Genomic DNA, 21,288 nt, shown 5'->3' with positions numbered 1-21,288 from the left:
CACAAACATTGCAAAAACTATTGTGCTTCTTCAGACTGCAAGGTTTCTTTGATTGAGAAACCTGAAAAGTAATTTGATCCACATGCCAAGTATCTGATATATCAGAGCTGTTGCTTAGTCACAGGTGTAGAGACGATTGTGATAGCTGTGATATGGATTTTGGTGATCACAGGTGTAAATTCCACCGGCCAGTGAACGCAACATAGCTGCTGTACTACGGACGCGCCTCCTGCAGGCTGCTGAGGTTTGCCTCAAGCTAACACCACTGAGCGGACACGGCGGTAGCTAGTTAGCATCAGCAACGTCTTCGCGTAGGAAAAGTAGCGTATGATATTTAGTTTGGATGGCTAAAATCCCTGCGGTGACTGGCTAACTCGCTGTGGACAGCACATGTGGGAGAAACCTCAAAGCTTCCTCTCCCAGTGTGTTGTAGCGTTACTCTTTCTAACGTCGTCAAGATGTCAGCTTTCTCTGAGGCGGCTTTAGAAAAGAAACTGTCCGAGCTTAGCAACTCACAGCAAAGTGTGCAGACGCTGTCGCTGTGGCTCATTCATCACAGAAAACACTCCAAGACTATTGTCCATGTTTGGTTCAACGAACTTAAAAAAGGTAAGGCTGACATGCGCTAGCTAGCTCTCCATAACAAAGACCCACTACATTCCTCTGGTAGTCACAAACAAGTTAGGTGCTGAGGCTACATGAGCCGGCTAGCTATGTCTCAAGCGTAAGCTAATTATGAATAAAAGTATCTTGGCTACAGTTTAGGTTATGAGACAACGTCGTTAGCACAGTTATTGCTAACGCTAGCCCACTTTCTAGCAATACCAGTTTAAAATGTTTTGCATCACTAGCATTAGCTAACAGTAACCATAAGCTAGCCTTAAACCGGTGTTAGCCCATGTGCTAGCCATGTTAAGACTAATGAAGTCACTGTAAATCAACGCTGTGGCTTTCTAAATGTATAACTTTAATGTTAGCTTTGATAAATAAGGTAATGGCAGTCTCTCAGTAGTTCAGCCCTGATACAAGGCCGTCACCCTGTCCACCACAGCCTTGGTGTGCTAGTCATGTTGACCCCTTCGCTACATATTTAATGTTTAAATTCCCCAAAACTGCTCCAATAAATAGTCATTAGCTCCATTGTTGATTTAAAACGTGTGTACTGTGAAAGGGGTTGCAGTAATGATGAACCCACAGTTATCAGCTAATGTAGCTTTCTACTCTGCAGAGCATTTTCAGCATCTTTTAACTAACAAGTGTTATGTTCAGCAGAAAAGACTCGTAACGCTGTAAATTGCTTATCTGGCAGACTGATAAAGTTACTACTAGCTGGTGAGCATAATGAAGCATTCAGCAACTAAAAAGCCTAATGGTTTCCTCAGGGGTTGGTGGAGACCAAAACAGAGCATTCAGGTGGTTAAAATCACAACAGTCAAAAACAATGCTAATGTCGCTCCACATCTGTAGGATGTGTTAGTAAGCAATTATTAGTCAAGAGGTTTGCCATATAATATTGATGTTATATTTACAGATTCTTCTGCTGCCCTCAAGTGACCAAGAAATTACTGAATGCAGCTTCAAAGCACCTTTAATCAATACATTTTTTAACAAATCAAGTAACTGTGAAGACACGTCTGCAGTGTAAAAGGGGTCACTTGTAGTGACGAGCCTTCAGAGAATTATCAGATAAGTCATCGAGTTTCACAGAGCTTTATAGTGAGTTGCTGTGGTTGTTGTGGTTTCACTTTCACTGCTCTCATAGCATTGTTTTTAGCTGCAGCAAGAGCCAGATATTTCCCTCAGGAGTTGGTGGAGACTAAAAACAGAGCCAAAACAGAGTAAACATTGGACAGCTCCAAATGAATGATGATGTTGCTTTGTAACTGTTAGATGTGTAAATAAGTAACTGTGTGCTAACGAGTTTGCATTATCAACTTAAAAGGTGATGATATGCCAATGTTGTGTTCACAATGTTTGTTTGTGTTGCCCCAAAGTGGACAAAAGATCAGTTATTGCAGGTTTATTCTCACCTGACATCAACTTTTTGCACCTTTTCTCCAGCTATTTCATACTTGAAACATTCATCTGACCTGGCTTAGGGCCGTCAATAACTTGACCTCAGAGGTGAGCAGATGGCCAATGGTGCACTTACTAGTTAGATATTCTAGCAACTACTGATTGTAGCAGCTTGGATAGGACTGCATTTCCTCTGGGGTGTAAGAAAACTCTCTCTCTCTCTCTCTCTCCTCGCTCAAGCAAGGGAATAAACATACCCAGGTTTACTTGCGTTTAAAAATATGTCCTTGGAGGTCCCCAAAGGCTTCATATGTTTCACTGAAACTATAAGAAAACAAGACACACTAAAGTGTCAGTCAGTTTAACACTAAATGGTGTGGCCAGCAGACAGCTTTAGAAAGAATCATCTAAACTAAATTATCGTGTACCAAAGTCGTATTGTGAATATATCTTTGACACAGCGTTAAAAGCCCATAAGGTAATTAAGATAATTTCGTATTATGTATTGTATTTTATTATTTATAAATGCTAAACTCAATCAAGCAGGTGAGGCAGCACCATGACAACAATCATACTATTTTACTTTTTTCTCGACAGCGATGATGAACAATGAATACATTGTGACTTCAATATATATATGTATCTTTGGCCCATTGTCATAATAGGTTTATGAGACTTCACGAGTCTTTCACTGCAAAAGAGAATACTGAATGTGTTGAACATTGCTGTGTAACTAAATGTAAGGGGTGGCTTATGGATTTGTAACCCTTGTTTTTGCACTACGGTGCCATTTAAAATGTGTGAAAATGTAAAGCTTACTAACCTGGCATTGATTAGGGAAGCAAAATGCTGGCTCTAAATGTATCATGTAGATGCAGTCACAATGTAAGTACTTAATTGTTCTGCTGTTTTGAATATTTGTAGGAGTAAGCTCAAAAAGCCTTATGTATGTCAGGTATTGTTGTAGACAGAGCTAATACTGGCACACATGTCCTTAGGGTGCCAGTCAACAACCTAATGATATCTCAAGTGGCTGCTGTATTTTAGGAGCTTGTCTGAGGACTGAAAGAAGTGTGCAGCATTAGTACCAATGGGGAGAGAGATGGCACGTTTCTCTTGAGCTTTATGCTCAGTGCTGACTATTAGCAGTCCAAAAACAACAAAGACATGCAACACTACTTTTATGATGTGACTGTGCCATGAAGTACATGTTGGTGGATAAAACTCAAATGGGAAAGACAAACAAATATAATTGGGCAATATCAGAGAAGTGAAAATTGCTAGCGAAATTAAATTCTTAAACGCCTTAACCCTTGGAGCTTACAGCAGCTATAATGAAAATGATCTGTGTGACTAAATGATTGTTACTGGATAGATTTTGTCCTTAGTTGTGACTGATAACTGTGAGGTGATTTTCTGTGTTGCTGTTTCCTAGAAGAGAGTAACTTTGATTTGTAACGATCTGAATTGGTGGGAAAAAATATTTTTTTTCTTGTAATGGTTTTGTAAATCTATTGTACCAAGTATTACTGTGTCACTCCACTTAAAGTTCAGTCTTCCAAATTATAACCAAATGCCTCACTGTAATATGTAAATATGTAAAATGTGTGTGTGTCCATTTGAATACTTGCAGCTCAGGTATCACGCAAGCTGACCTTCCTTTACTTGGCCAATGACGTCATTCAGAACAGCAAGAAGAAAGGACCAGAATTTACCCAGGACTTTGCACCGATCATCGTTGATGCATTCAAACACGTTTACAGGTCAGATTTTATGTTACAAATCGTTGGTAACTCGTTGGTGCTTTTTTGAGTTGCCTTATTTAGGACTAGGTATTGTCAAGGCTGTGTGACATGACCAAAATCTCATATCCTGACATAATTCATTTCATATCTGAATAACTGTACATATCAGGATATAGCACATCAAATTAATTCAACACATGATTCTTGAGTAGGTGGCAAGAGGTTTGTGGTGTCAAAGGCTGTTATAGGTACTGGTCTATTCTCTGGTCTTTGACAGAAGTAGCCCCTCTTTCAGGTACGAGCTCCTCGTTTTGTCTCGGCTGGTCAGAGCCCTCATCCTCCTGGTGGGCATTACCCCGTTCTGTGCCACGTTCACTCTCCTCTGTATTTCTTTGTGTTGCCTTGTGTGCTGTGTGAATTGTGACACAACAAAATAAATGATAGAGCGTAATCTGAAACAGTAGATGTCCTGTTTTCACATGATGTAAACATAGACTGTATGAAATGTATGTTTTATAAATATACATGTTATGAATATAAAGTACATTGTCATTTTGCACAGCCTCAAGTAATGTGTTGCCTATTATATATTGATATAATATATTTATGCACAATTTAGCTTTCAAAATTAACAATACAAGAAATTGTAATCAGATTTCTCTTCTCAGTCATTTTAGAAACACCAGAGATTTGCAGCTAAAAATGTGATTTGTATTGCCAGACTATCTGATAGGTCTTATCTATAGGACTGTATAGGATAGTACTGTATATTCACAATAAAGTGAATGTGCCTTTTCTGTCTTGTCTCCCATCCAGAGAAGGTGAAGAGGGCTGTAAGAAACAGTTGGGTCGGGTTTTGTCAATCTGGCAGGAGAGAGCGGTGTACGAGAACAACCTGCTGGATCAGCTCTCTCAAGTCCTATGTACGTTAACACAACACCAACCAATACATGCACAGGCTTATAAGCAGCGCTCAACACCCAACCGTGTCTACATAGTCCTACATTTAGGCAGGAAAGTGAGTGTGAGGCTGTGAAGGTGGTGTAGTTTGCTAAATAAAACATGCATAATTTCATTTGAGCTAGAAAACAGTACTTCTGTATGTGATGTGTTCTTTATCCTCTCTTGTAAATCTCAGATGGCGAAAAGAAGGCGAAGAAGAGGACGTATGAGGAGATCCAGCCAGACGATGAGGACTTTGCTTCCCAGAGCTCCCCAGCTGAGCCCCCACAGGTGCTGGCCTAGACAAACAGTGTAGCCAAAAATACAGGTTGTTCATGCAATGACTTCCTCATTATTACTCTTAACCACATAGAGGTAATGTACTTTTTACAGTTGATAGAGTAATTGGTTTGATTCGTATCGTAATACTTCCTTTCTTTGCTGCCTCTCCAATATTGTTCATATTTGAACTGATTTTCAGTTAAGTACTCATTTACCTTCCTGCTTTACTTCTCTCCTCCCTTCTCTTCCCCCTTCCCTGCTCACCATTCGTCTCTACCTCAGACAGCAGAGTTAATCCGAGCTCTGCAGGAGCTGGAAAATGCAGCCTCTGGCGACTCGGTGCTGCGTCAGCGAATCTCCTCCCTACCCGCTGAAGTGCAGGACACGTCACTGCTTCACAGGATCACAGGTAGGAGGCAGGACACCATTCTATACTGTATGTATACACCCATAAGCCTGTTCGATAGTTCATTAGCACGTGTACTTATTAGTTAATAAAGTACATGTCTCCTTGGGTAGCAGGACGGGGCACTCAATAGAAAAAATGCTGTTAATTTAGAAGACCAGGGTTCTCGACGACAACAAATACCCCACCCTGCCTAAGTGCCCTTTCAAGAGAATAAAAAAAAAAGTATAATGGAGCTGTAATTTATTTAACATTTACTCCCTTTTTGCTCTTCAGCACAAGACCTCATTCATTCACAACACTCATCACTTAACCTTGCAGGACAAACAAAACAAGTGCAAACGTAAATAAATAAATAAATAGACACCAACGCCATTTATCTTCTTCAGTAATGTTATTCTCGGTGGTGGTGCTGGTATTATGTGTAAGGTGACAGACAGCACTTTTTATTTTGTATTAGATTAAATATACATTAAGGCATTAAATTTAAATGTGTCCCAAAGCTATTTGAGCTGTTGGTTAAGTAGACTTCCATGCATTTAGATGTAGGAGTGCAAATTGTTATGGCAACCCCTTTTAATGTTTTGAAAAACTTGAACACATAAAGTGCACAGTAATGCGTTATCAACTTACTAGTAAGTGGATTTCTATACACGAGTCCAAAATTGACTTCAGACTTTGGGATGTCTGGTGAGGTGTGTGTGGGCCTGCTGGCCCTACCTCCTCCCTGTTGGCTTATCTTCCTCTCTTCCTCCTTCTCCGACCCACCAATGGACCAAAACTGCTTGACCACGACCTCAGATCAAAAAAGGCAACTCCATGAATTTAAGCCTATTACTAAGCAGAGGAATAGAAATTGATCAGGTTTCCTTAGTAGCAGCGAGAAAAGAGAGGACAGCCCAAGACAGACTCCTTGTCCGATGGGTGGATATAGGCAATGTGGTGTACGGAAGACCAATTGCGGTGTCGCTTCTGGGTCCTCAGTCCTTCTCATTGAGGCTCATCCTATGTACGGTACGGTGAGGCCAGTAATGCCCCCTTTCATACCGGGGTTCGGTCGTCTGAGTCAGGTTATTTGGGCATGCAGCTCAGACTGGGTAGAAAACTCCGCCAAAGGCTAGATACCTAGGGTAGATAAGGGTGTGACAGGAATCCAGTGGACAAGACAAACAGAGGAAAAGACATCCAAAGCCCACACATGCATATACACATAGATACACAAGAGGCTGAGTAACCTGCACTGGATGATTTTTCTACATATTCAAAGATGGTTCACTGATCTTCAGAAAGGTTTTACTCTAAAAGGGCTAAAAATGCCTCTACCAACTATGTGAAACTATGTTTGGTTTGCTGGTGACCAGGCAGTCGCTATTTACATTGCAGCGGCATTGATGAATAAGCGAATGACCTGCAGTTGAATCCTCCAGACTGGTTATGTTGAGGCATTGTGCCCTGCTCTCTGTGTGCTCTCTGTACTTTAGATAAGGAATCGGGGGAGCGACTCTCCCGGCTGGTGGAGGAGGCCTGCATGTTGCTAGCAGACTACAGCGGTCGCCTGGCAGCGGAGATTGACGATAGGAGGCAGCTCACACGCACACTAACAGTCTTCCTGCAAAGCCAGAAGGATGGCCTGACCCAGAACGAGCAGAAACTCGAAGTGCGTAAATCACTTTTTCTTCCTTTTAATTACCATTTGTTTATCTGTCTGTGTCTACCTCATCTGTGTGTCTTCACTAATGATTCTTGGTGTTCGTTTCTGTGTGGCTGTGTGCTCACACTTCTTGTCTGTCAACCTGTTGAAGTAGCATTTCTTTTAATGTATTTCAGCATGTTGCAGAGTGCCTGTCTTGTTGCTGAATCAGACTGTAGATTTCAGAGTTTATTTTTCAGTTTTATTGTCGGGCCTGCTGGCGTTACAAACACAAAGATTCCCAATGAGATGCACACCATTCAAGTAAGAAATTCCCTTGTCATTGGGAAATGCCACTTCTTTTTAATTCAGTCTTAACTCAGTGTGTACTTAGTTCCCACAGATGTTCTTTTTTTCTTATACCCATTCTTTTTTGTGGCGACAATAACTGTCCAGCCTTTATCCACAGGATACCAAGAGGAGAAGGAACTTCATATCTGTGTCTTCACTCAGAGTTTTGTAATAAAAAAAAAATGAAAATAAAAAATAAAACTGATTTTGTGAGTGCTTTTATTTTGCTGTAACTTGCAGCTCCTGGTGGTATATGCATTGTACAAATTTTCAATTTCAAAGATGGTCCATAATAACAGTATTTATTTGTTTGTGTAGCATTGACACAGCAAGTGATAGCTACACACTCATGGTCAAATTAAGCTCAGTGCAATTCATGACGTCATCACAGGTCAAGAGAGGAGAAAACAGAGCAGGATTATTTTGCCTGTTAACAACACTCAGTACTGATAACATGATGTGATATAATTGGAAGTATGTGATTCATAGTGAACCCCAACTGCCTGAGGATTCATTCCTCTTGCACAACATGCTTCAGCGAACATAGATCAATCACACACGTACAGCAAAGCTGAAACAGGCACAAAATATTTCAGTGACACCTGATGTTACTGTTACTGTTTAACAAGTCAGAATTGGTGCATATACATGAATTGGGTCAAATAATGTGTCAGCATGGTTTGTTCCTTTGCTGACTGGCCTTCAGCTTTGTGTTACAGATGTTATTTTTGTTAAGACTTCAAACACACTAATGGGTCACTAGGATGTAATATAACAAATTCCCTGCACTTTAGTTGGTCATCTTTACTACAGAGAGTAAAATAGATCCAAATACTTTAACCTTCTCTGATTAGTATATACTCACAACATTATTTATTTTTGATAACACTTTATGTGTTTCACAGTTGGAAGTGAAAGTAAAACCATGAGCCTGAGGCAAAAGTAGGGATAACCCCCCCACCCCCCCAATCGCATCATACATTCAGTAGTTTGACAGGTATATGGGTTGCAAGCTTCACAGCCAAAAATGTGTCTTTAACACTCACACAACCTCTCTCATATACATGTTGGTGTCTACACATGAGACTAATTGTAAAGGACAAAACAATGCTGAGGGAAATATTGGGCCAGAATCCAAACTTTTTTAAAATTAAACTTGAGTTAGATTTTTTCTTATTTTATTCAATTAACATCACATTCTGTAATGTGTAATATAAAGTTGTAATATAAAGTCATCAACTTAAGTGACAAAACCATATTTCCATTTTTTGGTTTAAGATATTCCAACTATATGATCTCAATCCTTAACTTACAACTGTACAAAAATCACAATGTCACTAATTCAGAGTGCAAGATTATTGAGCTCTGATGGACTTTTTCTGCTTTTTCAGGAGTACAAGCGCAAACTGGCGAGGGTGACCCAGGTCCGGAAGGAGCTGCGTTCCCGGCTGAACAATCTTTCAGGAGGACTTTACAACTCTTCAAACTGACTGAGGTTTCTCCTCCTGATCAGATACCCGACCCTTCTGCTACTGAAACATCTCATCCTGTCTCCTCCACTTTTGACTGGTCCTCTGTTCATGATTTAGGAAAGTGTCTGTGTGGCCCTGTATGGTGACCTGTGGTTTTCATTCTGTGTTCAACAGATTATATATCCACATGGCTTTTATCAACAGAAATGTCTGTTTTCTGTCTGTCAGCTCATCTCTTCGTCCTGTATGTCATCAGTACATAATGTAATTTAAGATTTATAATTATGAGACACAGGCCTCTCATGCTTTGGCCCCTGTCTATCTAACTTTTACAGCTTTAAAGTGGTATGGATGATGCCAGTGTGTTATTTTTGTATTCATAGGGACTTATGACAATGCACCAGAGTGTATCCCTTTTGTGCTATCATTCATTAGACTTTTCACTGTTTTGGGCTGCTGTCGTGACTTTATTTAGCTGTTTCTGTAAATGCATCCGTCTAACTCTTGGTTATAGATCATTGCAGCAGCTGATTTGTCATTTTCATGCAGTGTGATAATGGCCTCTGAAGAGAACGGTGTACTCGTTACGAAAACCATATTCTGAAGCTGAGTAACTAAGCCATGTCCCCGAAAGCAAATCAAAATAATGTTACCATCATTTACACCAAGCCTCTTTGTGAGAGGGGTGTGTAAATCATTGGTCAGTGTACATATTCAAATTTGCATGTAAATATGACAGGAGTGAAACCTGTAAGTGCTTATGATTTGTATCCATGCCAACATGGCTTTGCGAAATGGTCATTCAGTCAAATTACTGTGGCGTCTCTGCACGCTGATTTATTCATAGTTGCTCAGGCCTCCACTGTACTGAAATCATGGACGAAGGAGTCCGTTGTCTTGTTTACTGTATCATACTGCTTCATAGATGCATCCTCAAGTCCTCTGAATGCTGTGCTGATGCCTCTCACAGCTTCACAGGTGCCCCAGTTTCCAAAGCCAGACTTAAGCTGTTTGTTTTTGTACATATGATGCAACCTCTTCTTAGACCCAAATAAACAGAAAATGTACAAATGTCTGTAGCCCTGTCTGCTGTGTATGCCATTAGAGTTTGACTGCAGTTGAAGTACTGTTGAGGCCAGAAGGAGGCGCAAACGGACGTACAACAGTTTAACGTGACTTTGAAGGTTCGCTCGTTTTTGACACCGTGATAGTTTTTAGACGGAGGTGACGCGTAACTAAGACGACCCCGCTCATGTGAGTTGTTTACGGTGGACAGTGCGCACACACACACACAGGAAGTACTTCCTCAATTTCGCCGACTGTAAATACTATGCATTTATGGTAAATAGAAGTATCCCAAGGCTGTTCAGTGAACAACAAGACCGAACCCTTCACACAATTTATGCAAAATAATCCACACACGCGCTAATTAGACAGTTTTAGCTGACGTTAAAGCTGCGTTTACATGTAAACTGCCATCAGTGTGCTAACTAGCTTGGCTGCTAAGCTAGTTAAGCTACCAGCGGATTCTTGTAGTATAACGACAAATTCAACGCAAGTCGTAAAACATCCAACAATGGACGAGCTGGAGACACCATACGACGATGAAGCCGAGTTTATTGAGTGCACGGTAAGCTAGCTACCGTCATCTCACATGTACCAAACATGAACCAAAGTTCAAGGCAGACATGCTGCTTGGCTCGCACACAGAGCTAGCCAGGTTTTTCATTTTCTTTTTTGGCATGGAGGTTTTGGAACAATATTGCCAAAATAAAAAGCAAAAGTACAGTTTGGACAGGAGACAATAAAATGAACATTAGTTTGACAGAAGTGATTTGGTAATTATATCTCAGATACAGTATATACTGCACACATCACACTACACTGTGTGTGTTTTAGTTTGTGTCTTGGTCATTCACTGCCCATCAGGTTGATACATATTGGGCATGATGTTCAGTTTGTGGTCACTGATGATTAGATCACCTTCAAGTTAATCAGGTAAACCTAATCCAGTGTAATACAGCAGATATGAAATCAACTCCCTACTTCCATAAAGGTTCTAATCAGTTTTTGATGAACGTTTATTAAAATTAATGGTTATTGTGGAGCCTTCTGATTATCCATCACATTGATAGGATTGAGGATAGTTAGTTCAGATGCTGTATATCTTACTATTGTATGATACTAAATGATTCATGTTTTCTCTTTTAATCCAGATCTGTGAAAAGTCCATAAGGGGTGAAACCTTGTACAAGATACACTTGACTACGCCAGGGCATATAAAGGTACACAGCACCATTAACTGGAGCAGAAAGCAATGCAATCTGTGAACGCAGTGTTGAACTCTGATGTAGCTAAAACAGTTAGTGCTGTTATTGGTCAAATTAATGGTCAGTGAGCATTTCATAATGAGTTGTGTTTCTACGATGACCTGCTGGTGTTTCTTTTCATCCACTCACTGATATTCCACAGGTTCAAGAAAAAACTGTGTACTGCAAAAAAGAAGCAACCAAAAGTGATATTTCACTATCTTTCCAAGTCGCTACCAACATCTCTGGGCTCTTTTTTTGTTTGAAGACCTCTCCAGTATTTTATTTCTGATGTTTTGCCTGCCTGCGATCATAATCCATAATTCTGTCCTGCCATGCATCTTGGTATGCAAACATTGCATGAACTGGTGGTAAAGTAAGTACAAGATCGGTGACAACACCCTGCAGGGTGTTCTTGCATTTCATTTGGGTCAGACATGAAGCTTATATTCAGTGCACATTGGCATTTTATTAACATGTGCTAAAATTTTGTTTTTGGGCTCCCATGACTGAAAAAATTGCGCAATCTTCAATCATGTCTTCAGCATCAACAAGCAAACAGGGGAAATGAATGTTTACCAATATTTGTTTTTGATCATCATGGAGGCTGTGTGCCATTCATCACTGTGTCTTGGTTGAGTGCACCTTGCACGAAGTTTATGGCACACGAGAAGCTTGTTAACACATTTAAGTCAGACATACCTATGGGACTTGATCAACGTTTCCTTCATGTTGTCCCACATTATCACACGTGGACGATTGTGACGGACACAACTTCCTTGGGACAACAGCAGGTTTCCTGTTTTTGAAAAACGGCTTTTGTGAATGCTCACAAAATGTCTCTTTTCTATTCTGAAGCAGACATTTGTTTTCAGGAAGCCTTCACCTGCAGCTGTGCTGCAGCTGAAGGTTTTCTTGCAACAACAGCAACAGTTTATAGCCATGGTTCTTTCTCAGTTCCCACCACCGTAATGGTTGTTGATGGGTTTTGTGCATGACAACCAGAAATCCTGGATACTTTTACAAGGATATTAGAATAATTTGAGTTAAGCTTCTTAACCATCTCCAGTGGAGTCGGGTCATCTGGTCAAGCCAACTTGGTCATTCTGTGGAGCAGGATTTCGTGAGAGATCGTCTTACTTTGTCAGCATGTCCTTTCAGTGGAGTGTGTATAGTGTTTCATATGGAGGATGTCCTTGGGTCACTGACTTCACATTCACACGCTGTACTGCTGGAATGTCAGGCGTGGAACAGAAACAATAAATAAACATGGACAGCCGAGCATTACAGATGCTAACACCTTGTCCACACTGTCTAGCTACATCAGCTTGTCACCAGCTTCGGTCCTTCCTCAGTGTCTACACTGGATACACTCAGCCTCAGCGCTGATGTGTGGTCAGCCGCATATTGCCCAATACAATCACTGTAGTTGTGCGTGCAAAAGCAACTTCAACATTGGTCTGTGTCTTTTGGTCGTGTTGAAAAAAACACGACTGCTTCTCTCCATACAGCCATCCATTTTCACATTAAGTTGGTCTCACAGGAAGTTGGCGCTTTATGTGCAGTTATGTTTAAAAGTGACCTCCAGGAGGAAATGCTCCTTTTTCCTCAACTACTTTATTTCCTTATGGACTCACTATGAAAATGTAACTTAACAGAAACAGGTGAGGATATGCACCGTAACCGCACCTCAAGTGAGCTGTGGTTTCAGTTGACCATAATGTGTTTAAAAAATGTTTCCATGATATAACCCTTTCTCTGTTTGCAGTAGCACTGATTGACTTAATTTAATTGCTCTCCTTTCGTTCCTGGCAGAAAGAGGATGGCCTTGTTGCTGCGGGTAAGTAGACTTCATCTTCAGCCTTGTCATTTTGTTCTGTTCCGGCCTTGAGTATATTTGCTGTCTATTCTGGCAAGTAATTCAGTCCACACAGAAAGGTAGCAGTGGTCACTCTAATCTGATGCCTAGTTTTAGGGGTGTTTTTCTTTAGTCGTCAGTGGTAGTGAATCTCTAAGAACGGTTATGAACCGTGTTGATGATGTGTGCTAGCGCCTAATAGTCAGATATAAAAACTTGAAATTCTGATCTTGATCTTTATGCTGTACAGCCAAAAGTATCTCAACATGCTTTGATGTACTTTTTGTCTTGGGCTGTTTTCATGCTTTGGCTCAGACCCCTTGGTTCCAACTTAAGGAGAATCTTGACTTACCCGGGCAGAGCCCTGACCTCACCCCACCGAACAGCTCTGAGATGAACGGGAACACCGACTACAGGACAGACCTTATCGCCCAACATCAACGCCTGACCTCACTAAAGGTCTTGTGGCAGAATTGAGAAAATCAGTGGAATCAGGGTTGAGTCTTGTGGAAAGCCTTCTCAGAAGAGTGGAGGCCGCTATGGAGTAATGCCAATGGTTTTGGCATGAGGCTAGCAACAATCTTACAAGTGTAACGCTCACTTTTTGACATAGATGCCATATAATGCATGTTGGACTGGTCTTTACTGTGGTTAGTTTGCAGAGAGGACAGTGTCCCTCAGAGTTAATATCGGTATAAATCCAGCACGTCTGATTGCCAGACCAATGCAGGTTTTGTTGTAAATTAAGTGCCAGAAATGGCACATCATCCTGGGTACTGAAATTGACCCGAGTGCAGCTAACTGGAGTTGAATTGTTCAAATGTCAACCTGGATGCCCTGTTGTGTTTTTATCTTGTTAATGGTAGACAGGTACCACTGTGCACCTCGTTGTGGTCAGTAAGGTGACTGCTGTCTGTAGCTGAATAGTTAGAAACATCAATGACTGACAGGCAGTGTTTTCTCCTTCCCTTTTTTAAAGTGCTGCATAAATTCAGTTCATTTTCTGCTGTAATCCCATAATGTGTACCAGGCCTCTGAAACGTTACTGCATAGAAATGTTGCATAGCATTAATATTACTAGCTGGATGGGAAACATCCTGTCTAGTAATCAGTCACTGATTTTGTAGTACAAAATGACCTCAATTTGGGCTTACAGGCTCATGCATTTACCAGGGGGAGAACAATTATAGAGCTACCACCTGGACTGGATCCAGCCCCAGATGCAATGGCATCAGGGACATGAATAGCAGGTGAGTCGGGCTCAGCGCGCTGTGAGCTGGACTGGGGAGAGGAATGTCTGCTGCGTAGCCTGACTGGTCAGCCTGGAGTCTGTGGGCACAAGTGGTTGGCTTTAAGAACATTTCTCTCTGGAAATATATAAAAAGCTCCTTTTCACCGTCTGTACAAGGAGAGTTTGTGGACAGTTCTCTACCTTCACCTCAGACGGTCCTCTTCTGTGAGAAAACAAGTTGATTATTTGATCCAACTATCAAAGCAGAAAAGAGAAAAATATGTTCAAGTTCCTTGCTTGTATTAAAGAAACAGGCAAGCGATACGAGCATGTTTGCTTATGTGCAGCCTGGGGAGGCATGTTCCAGTTTTGCCTGTTGGAGAATGTGGTGTATGCTCAAATACAGAGTGGTGGGCTTCTGTTTGTTTAAACTGAGCTAAGAGCTTTGGCGCGCTCATATTTGTGAACATGAATTTATTGGGACCATTTTTGGGATGGTAGGAAAAATAATTTTTCCTCAACTGTTGGTGATGTAGGTAACATCAGCTGCTTTTGCCCTAAGATGGATACACAGGAGGCTCAGGCCATAATGCCTCACTAGGTCTTTTTTCTTGCACAGTGAGGTTCTGTATACCATAAAATCATCTTAGTTTCCTTATCTGGAGACATTTGCACAACAACAACAACAACAACAACAACAACAACAACAACAACAACAAAGCATCATGAGACAGAGAAGACTGCATCCCATGATTTCAGAGAGATGACCTCCCTGCCGATGAAGGCAGAGCTGAGTTTGAGGACCAGAGAGTTCAAAGGGGAAACTTTGGAGATTGTGCATAAATATGTGTGTGCCACGCATTTGCAATAGTCTGATGTCACTATATGAACGGGAGATAGGAACCCTTTTGGCTGCAGCTACAGTCGTCGTCACACCTGTTGGCCCGCCGTGTGCGTTTATACTAGATGTCTGTGTCGTCAAGCTCACAGTAGTCTGGAAAAGGTTTAACACAAAAGGTGGTTAGAAATGTGGAGTGTAGCCGTACCTAAAAGCGTGATCATCTTAAAAAGCCCTCTGTGTTATGATGCTTTCTTTTGCTAACTACCAGTGTTTGGGTTTCTCAGGACTTGCTGTCAGACAGCGTCTCATACCCGAATTTGAGGACATTTTACAGTATCTGGAATACATGAAGCTTGATGAGCCCATCATTGGTGAATAACTTCATACATATTTTTGAGCATTTTTTGTATTTTTCATGTTAATTAGATCTATATTTAACTTTTTTTTTTTTGCTTTCATTATGTAGGTTTGAACTATTTGGACGAAGTACCATGTAATGACCCACAAGCAGGCCCCAGATACACATGTCGGCTCTGTCATCAGACTGCACACCTAGCAGAAATGGTCCGTCACGTGATTGGTCGTAAACACCGGCAGAAATATGTGGTAAAGCATTGTGACCGTTTTCAGAGAACTTTTTAAGTGTCTGCTTGGCTTTTTCATGAAGAAGGCGAAACGAAGCGAGAATGTCTCACGTCGTTTATGTTTTTGTAGGAAGTGAAACGGCCAGACTTGGTGATGTGGGATAAGCAGTCCATAATAACCCAAGGAGGAAAGATCATACGAGCCAAAGCAGAGATAATAGAGAGACAAGATGGACGAGGGAGTCCTTTGGTAGGACATTCAGATTTCAGTAACCAACTATGCTGAATATTATGTACTTTTAAAATCATAACAAAATGATTTTGAGTCTAACGTATGTTGTGTTTGTGTTTACTTCTTTAATGTTTCAGCTAGTGGCGAAAAAGATGAACAAGGGTAAATTAAACATCTCAAGAGGTACATTCAAACAGTGAACTCTCTGTAGTTATAGATAATGGGTAATATATTGATGAGGCTTCGTGCAAAATTGCTGTAATTTTGCTGTAAAAATTCAAGCTAAATAAGCTAAAAGGTCTTATTAGCTGACCATTGATAAATGTCAGAGTTATATGATTCTCCCACTTAAAAAGATGAGAGAGGCCTGTAATTTTCATCATAGGTACACTTCAACTATGAGAGACAGAATGGGGGGAAAGAATCCAGGAAATCACATTGTAGGATTTTTAATGAATTAATTGGTAAATTCCTCGGTAAAATAAGTATTTGGTCACCTACAAACAAGCAAGATTTCTGGCTCTCACAGACCTGTAACTTCTTCTTTAAGAGGCTCCTCTGTCCTCCACTCGTTACCTGTATTAATGGCACCTGTTTGAACTCGTTATAAAAGACACCTGTCCACAACCTCAAACAGTCACACTCCAAACTCCACTATGGCCAAGACCAAAGAGCTGTCAAAGGACACCAGAAACAAAATTGTAGACCTGCACCAGGCTGGGAAGACTGAATCTGCAATAGGTAAGCAGCTTGGTGTGAAGAAATCAACTGTGGGAGCAATTATTAGAAAATGGAAGACATACAAGACCACTGATAATCTCCCTCGATCTGGGGCTCCACGCAAGATCTCACCCCGTGGGGTCAAAATGATCACAAGAATGGTGAGCAAAAATCCCAGAACCACACGGGGGGACCTAGTGAATGACCTGCTGAGAGCTGGGACCAAAGTAACAAAGGCTACCATCAGTAACACACTATGCCGCCAGGGACTCAAATCCTGCAGTGCCAGACGTGTCCCCCTGCTTAAGCCAGTACATGTCCAGGCCCGTCTGAAGTTTGCTAGAGAGCATTTGGATGATCCAGGAGAGGATTGGGAGAATGTCATATGGTCAGATGAAACCAAAATAGAACTTTTTGGTAAAAACTCAACTTGTCGTGTTTGGAGGAGAAAGAATGCTGAGTTGCATCCAAAGAACACCATACCTACTGTGAAGCATGGGGGTGGAAACATCATGCTTTGGGGCTGTTTTTCTGCAAAGGGACCAGGACAACTGATCCGTGTAAAGGAAAGAATGAATGGGGCCATGTATCGTGAGATTTTGAGTGAAAACCTCCTTCCATCAGCAAGGGCATTGAAGATGAAACGTGGCTGGGTCTTTCAGCATGACAATGATCCCAAACACACCGCCCGGGCAACGAAGGAGTGGCTTCGTAAGAAGCATTTCAAGGTCCTGGAGTGGCCTAGCCAGTCTCCAGATCTCAACCCCATAGAAAATCTTTGGGGGGAGTTGAAAGTCTGTGTTGCCCAGCGACAGCCCCAAAACATCACTGCTCTAGAGGAGATCTGCATGGAGGAATGGGCCAAAATACCAGCAACAGTGTGTGAAAACCTTGTGAAGACTTACAGAAAACGAAACGACCTCTGTCATTGCCAACAAAGGGTATATGACAAAGTATTGAGATGAACTTTTGTTATTGACCAAATACTTATTTTCCACCATAATTTGCAAATAAATTCTTTAAAAATCAGACAATGTGATTTTCTGAAATTTTTTTTTCTCATTCTGTCTCTCATAGTTGAAGTGTACCTATGATGAAAATTACAGGCCTCTCATCTTTTTAAGTGGGAGAACTTGCACAATTGGTGGCTGACTAAATACTTTTTTGACCCACTGTATCTTCAATAAGCTAATGGATGAATTTATATATCTGCCTGGCTGATTTTATGGCCAAGCCCGACTAATGATTACTATGAATTTATTCAACAAAACTGCACGTGAATACACAAATATATATGTCAGTGCCACAAACTGTCTGATTTAACATGTTTGGGCATTATTTTAAAGTTGTGACATGCATTTAAGACTTTTCACTGAATCTACTGTGATGCATTAAAGTGACCTAATTTAAAAACTGCTCATAAGAGCAATATTATTTCAGATTTTTCTTCATAAATGAATAAATGACCTCTGCTGTGCATCACAAGAATAATTGAGTGCCTAATTTCACCTGCTTACGAACAGTTACTGCATGTAGAATAAGTTTGCGGATCACTAGCAATCCATAATTAATATCAATATATTCTACTTAAACTACTCTTACTCTTGTTCCCTAGTTCCCTTAAGGCTGGGGCAAAAAAGTTTGGCCCAACGAGATGGGCCATTACACCCACCACAGCTTAGGGACTTTCAGCATGAGCCCTCTAACCGAGGAAGGTATCCCACAAGTTACCCTAATACACCCCGGTGCCATCCAGAAGACCCTTACATGTTGAAAAATAGAGACAGACACATGTACCAACAGGAGGACACTCTCAGCCAGGACAGCATGCGAGAGGAGCTTCAGAGGGCAGATCACAGTGAAAGTGATGCGTACAGAAGAGACTGTCTGGACCCTGATTATCGAAGGGGGTATGAAGAGAAATATGTTGAAGAACCGCAAAGAAGAGCTATACTTGAGCGTGGTCGCATTCCCGGCCGTGATTTAAGGGAGGAGTCACCCCATCAGCAGGCTCAGCATGTAGAGTATTACCCAGAAGAGGCTCCTCCACAGAGAAGACCTTACCCAGAAAGAGATCAGCTGAAGGAGTTCTACTCTGAGGAAGTCCGGCGAAGGCGAGTTTGTTCTGCCGAGTATCAGCAGTCACAGCCATTGTTCCCAGAGGGCAATAACCAACGGTGGTCTCTGGACAGGGAGTCTGGTCGACACAACAGTATGAATAGAGCATGTAGGCAGGGACCAACTGAACCAGGGGCCACGAGGAGGAGCTTTCCCGCGCCTATGGAGAGTGACCGATCGAGTGCCCATATGTTTAATACGATCAGAGGCTATGGCCTTCAAAGGAGAGAACCTCACCACGAAGAAGCAGTTGCCAACCCCAGGCCGGGCCAAACGGTACCTCCCAACTCCCAGAGACAAGTGGAACTTACCACGACCATGTGTAACATCCCGGAGCCTTTCAGGCGCTTCCTGAAAGGGTCCGCTAACGACGAGGGCCACGGCAAAAGAAAAAGAAAGAGCCGCTTCTCCGATGCCACAGCAGAGGAGGTGGAAACGACAAAGGAGATGTGAGTGATAATGTGCCTGGTCTGTTAAGATTGCTCTCCATGAAACTTAAAATTATTTCATGTTTGACTAAATGCTTTGTATTTTCATCTTCTCACAGTATTGTTCTGGACATGTTCAATTTGTGCTTTTAGGTTCAGTGATGAGTACGGACCTCCAAATCCAAAGTTTGGTGGTCGTCCTAGACCTGAAATCCACGGAGCACCACATCCTGACCTTTATGTAGAATCACAGGTACGTAATTGTAAAATAAGACTATTTGTCGTGAATAACTAGCAACCTGCCTTTATGTCATACTTCTAACTAATCTACAACATGTACTCGTGGCATCACTGTGCCAAACCTGTTTTTTTTTTCCAGAGCTCACGTCATGCAGAAAGCTACAGAGGAGGAGGCTCTGAGTCAGAGGGTGTCTTTGATATACTGGTAAGATCATAAATTCAGATTTCCAACATAATATCAGTAATGGTTTTTTGTTATATATCATTAAAGATTATGTTTTTGGCATCTTTGCCTTTATTGGACAGTACAGAGAGGAGACAAACAGGAAACAGGGTGACACGCAACAAAGTCGCTGGCTGGAATCAACATTTGCAACTATGTGACTTTGTGGCTACCTAAGCACTCTGCATTTGCTCATCTTAAGTATGTGTTTTTCTCTTGTCACTAGAAAAACATTGAAATTGAAAATGCAGAAGAGGCTGACTTCCTGAAGAACAAACTTTGCAACCTCCTGAAAGAATTCAAGAACAAAAAAGCTGACAGAGCTGGGGTACGTCTCACCCTGCACAGGGTTGGTCTCTCTAATGTAATGCACGGTTTAATGCTCTTCCTCTCTGCAACGCAGCGCAGATTAATCATAGAAATGTTCGTTTTTGTTGTCACAGCAAAATAACCAAGTGAGAGCTGCCTTTGCCGAAGATTATGACAGCTTAAAACCAGAGCCAGAGCTGTCTCCCAGGCACCAGTATGAGACCACCTTGAGGCAAGATTCAGACCTTAGACAACCAGAAGACCTCTACTTTAAAGAAGATCATGGAGAAAGAGGCTGGAAGCGGCATGAGCGTGCACCTGACCATGAATACCATCATCCTGGACGCGGGGAAACCAGACACTCAAACAGAAGCTGTTATGAAGGTAGATTATATAATATTCTTCATTATTCTTGATTTGAAATTTGCTGTGTCATGTGTCTGTACTATTTTCTGATAGTTTTATGTGTAATGGCAAAGTGCACAAAGCAAAGTTTATATTAATTTATCCTATGATTTAATGACATGATCTATGAATCTTGTGATTAACAATATGCTATGTATTCTGCTTCCCTCTGATAAAATAAAACAAGATCTGCATCTTTTCATGTCCTTTCATTTAAAATCTGTTCCTTTTGATGTTCTTTCAGAGGGCTTTGGTTGGCCTGAGATGTCTCAGTCATCACATGCTTCCCATCCGGATGAGCCAGCAAGTTATCCTGAATGGTTTCAGGAACCCATGCGCCCTCGCGACTACCGACCTGCTGCTGCTGAGGGGTTTGTGGACTCCCACACTTCTGCACCTCCCATCCAGATGGAACGAGGAGCCAGGATGGACAGGGGCCGTCGCTACTCCAACAACCTGGACAAAATCACCTCCACCCTCTTGGAACTGGTGGCAAGGAAATAGTTTTCAGATTTCTATTAAAGTTTACTAAACCCCATTTTTTTTATTGAATACTTCAGGTTGGAAATTAATCAATGTTAAACTTTCTTTCTCCTTGTTTGTTTAGACATTTGTGAATAATTTGGTGAGTGTTTATGTAAACATTAAAACATTTGCCTATTGCAATTGCATTGTCTTTCAATTCTCCATATTTACTGTCATCAACGGCACGAAGACTAACTAATATTTTAGTTTTAAACTGCACAGCACATTTAATTAAGTTCAACTTATTTTGACTGAACTATTTACTGCACACATTTGTAAATAGTGTGGTACTAAATCTGTCACATTAGTTCTGTTATTAGCAGCAGCTGTATTCATATATTTTGTACACACAAGTGTTCATATCACTTAAATGATAACTGCCTAATTAAAATAGCTGTTGTGGTCTTTACTAGTTCACTAA

The 21,288-nt window shown here is 41.3% G+C and overlaps 2 protein-coding genes across 4 annotated transcripts; both read left to right on the top strand.

Moving 5' to 3' along the window:
* The first annotated feature begins 373 nt into the window (after positions 1-373).
* Positions 374-9,906, top strand: LOC139215398 (regulation of nuclear pre-mRNA domain-containing protein 1A-like). Of its 2 annotated transcripts, XM_070846353.1 has the most exons (7): positions 374-609; positions 3,650-3,779; positions 4,578-4,684; positions 4,900-4,994; positions 5,268-5,394; positions 6,873-7,048; positions 8,764-9,906. In XM_070846353.1, the coding sequence occupies exons 1-7, from the start codon at positions 459-461 to the stop codon at positions 8,860-8,862; spliced, it is 885 nt and encodes a 294-aa protein (XP_070702454.1). In that variant the 5' UTR covers positions 374-458; the 3' UTR covers positions 8,863-9,906. The 2 variants fall into 2 exon arrangements, with proteins under 2 accessions (XP_070702454.1, XP_070702453.1); XM_070846352.1 differs by lacking the exon at positions 8,764-9,906 and having other exon boundaries at positions 6,873-7,577.
* A 420-nt stretch (positions 9,907-10,326) lies between these two features.
* Positions 10,327-21,006, top strand: LOC139215985 (uncharacterized). 2 transcript variants are annotated; one of them, XM_070847033.1, is made up of 13 exons: positions 10,327-10,474; positions 11,061-11,129; positions 12,969-12,993; positions 15,368-15,454; positions 15,550-15,689; positions 15,798-15,917; positions 16,037-16,082; positions 18,235-19,186; positions 19,319-19,418; positions 19,545-19,610; positions 19,855-19,956; positions 20,072-20,321; positions 20,587-21,006. In XM_070847033.1, exons 1-13 carry the CDS (start codon positions 10,421-10,423, stop codon positions 20,844-20,846), a joined length of 2,271 nt encoding a protein of 756 aa, XP_070703134.1. In that variant the 5' UTR covers positions 10,327-10,420; the 3' UTR covers positions 20,847-21,006. The 2 variants fall into 2 exon arrangements, with proteins under 2 accessions (XP_070703134.1, XP_070703135.1); XM_070847034.1 differs by lacking the exons at positions 10,327-10,474; positions 12,969-12,993.
* Positions 21,007-21,288: the final 282 nt, after the last annotated feature.

This window comes from Pempheris klunzingeri, chromosome 16 (assembly GCF_042242105.1).
Source record: "Pempheris klunzingeri isolate RE-2024b chromosome 16, fPemKlu1.hap1, whole genome shotgun sequence".
NCBI lineage: Eukaryota > Metazoa > Chordata > Actinopteri > Acropomatiformes > Pempheridae > Pempheris > Pempheris klunzingeri.
This window is presented reverse-complemented; position numbering and strand designations above follow the sequence as displayed.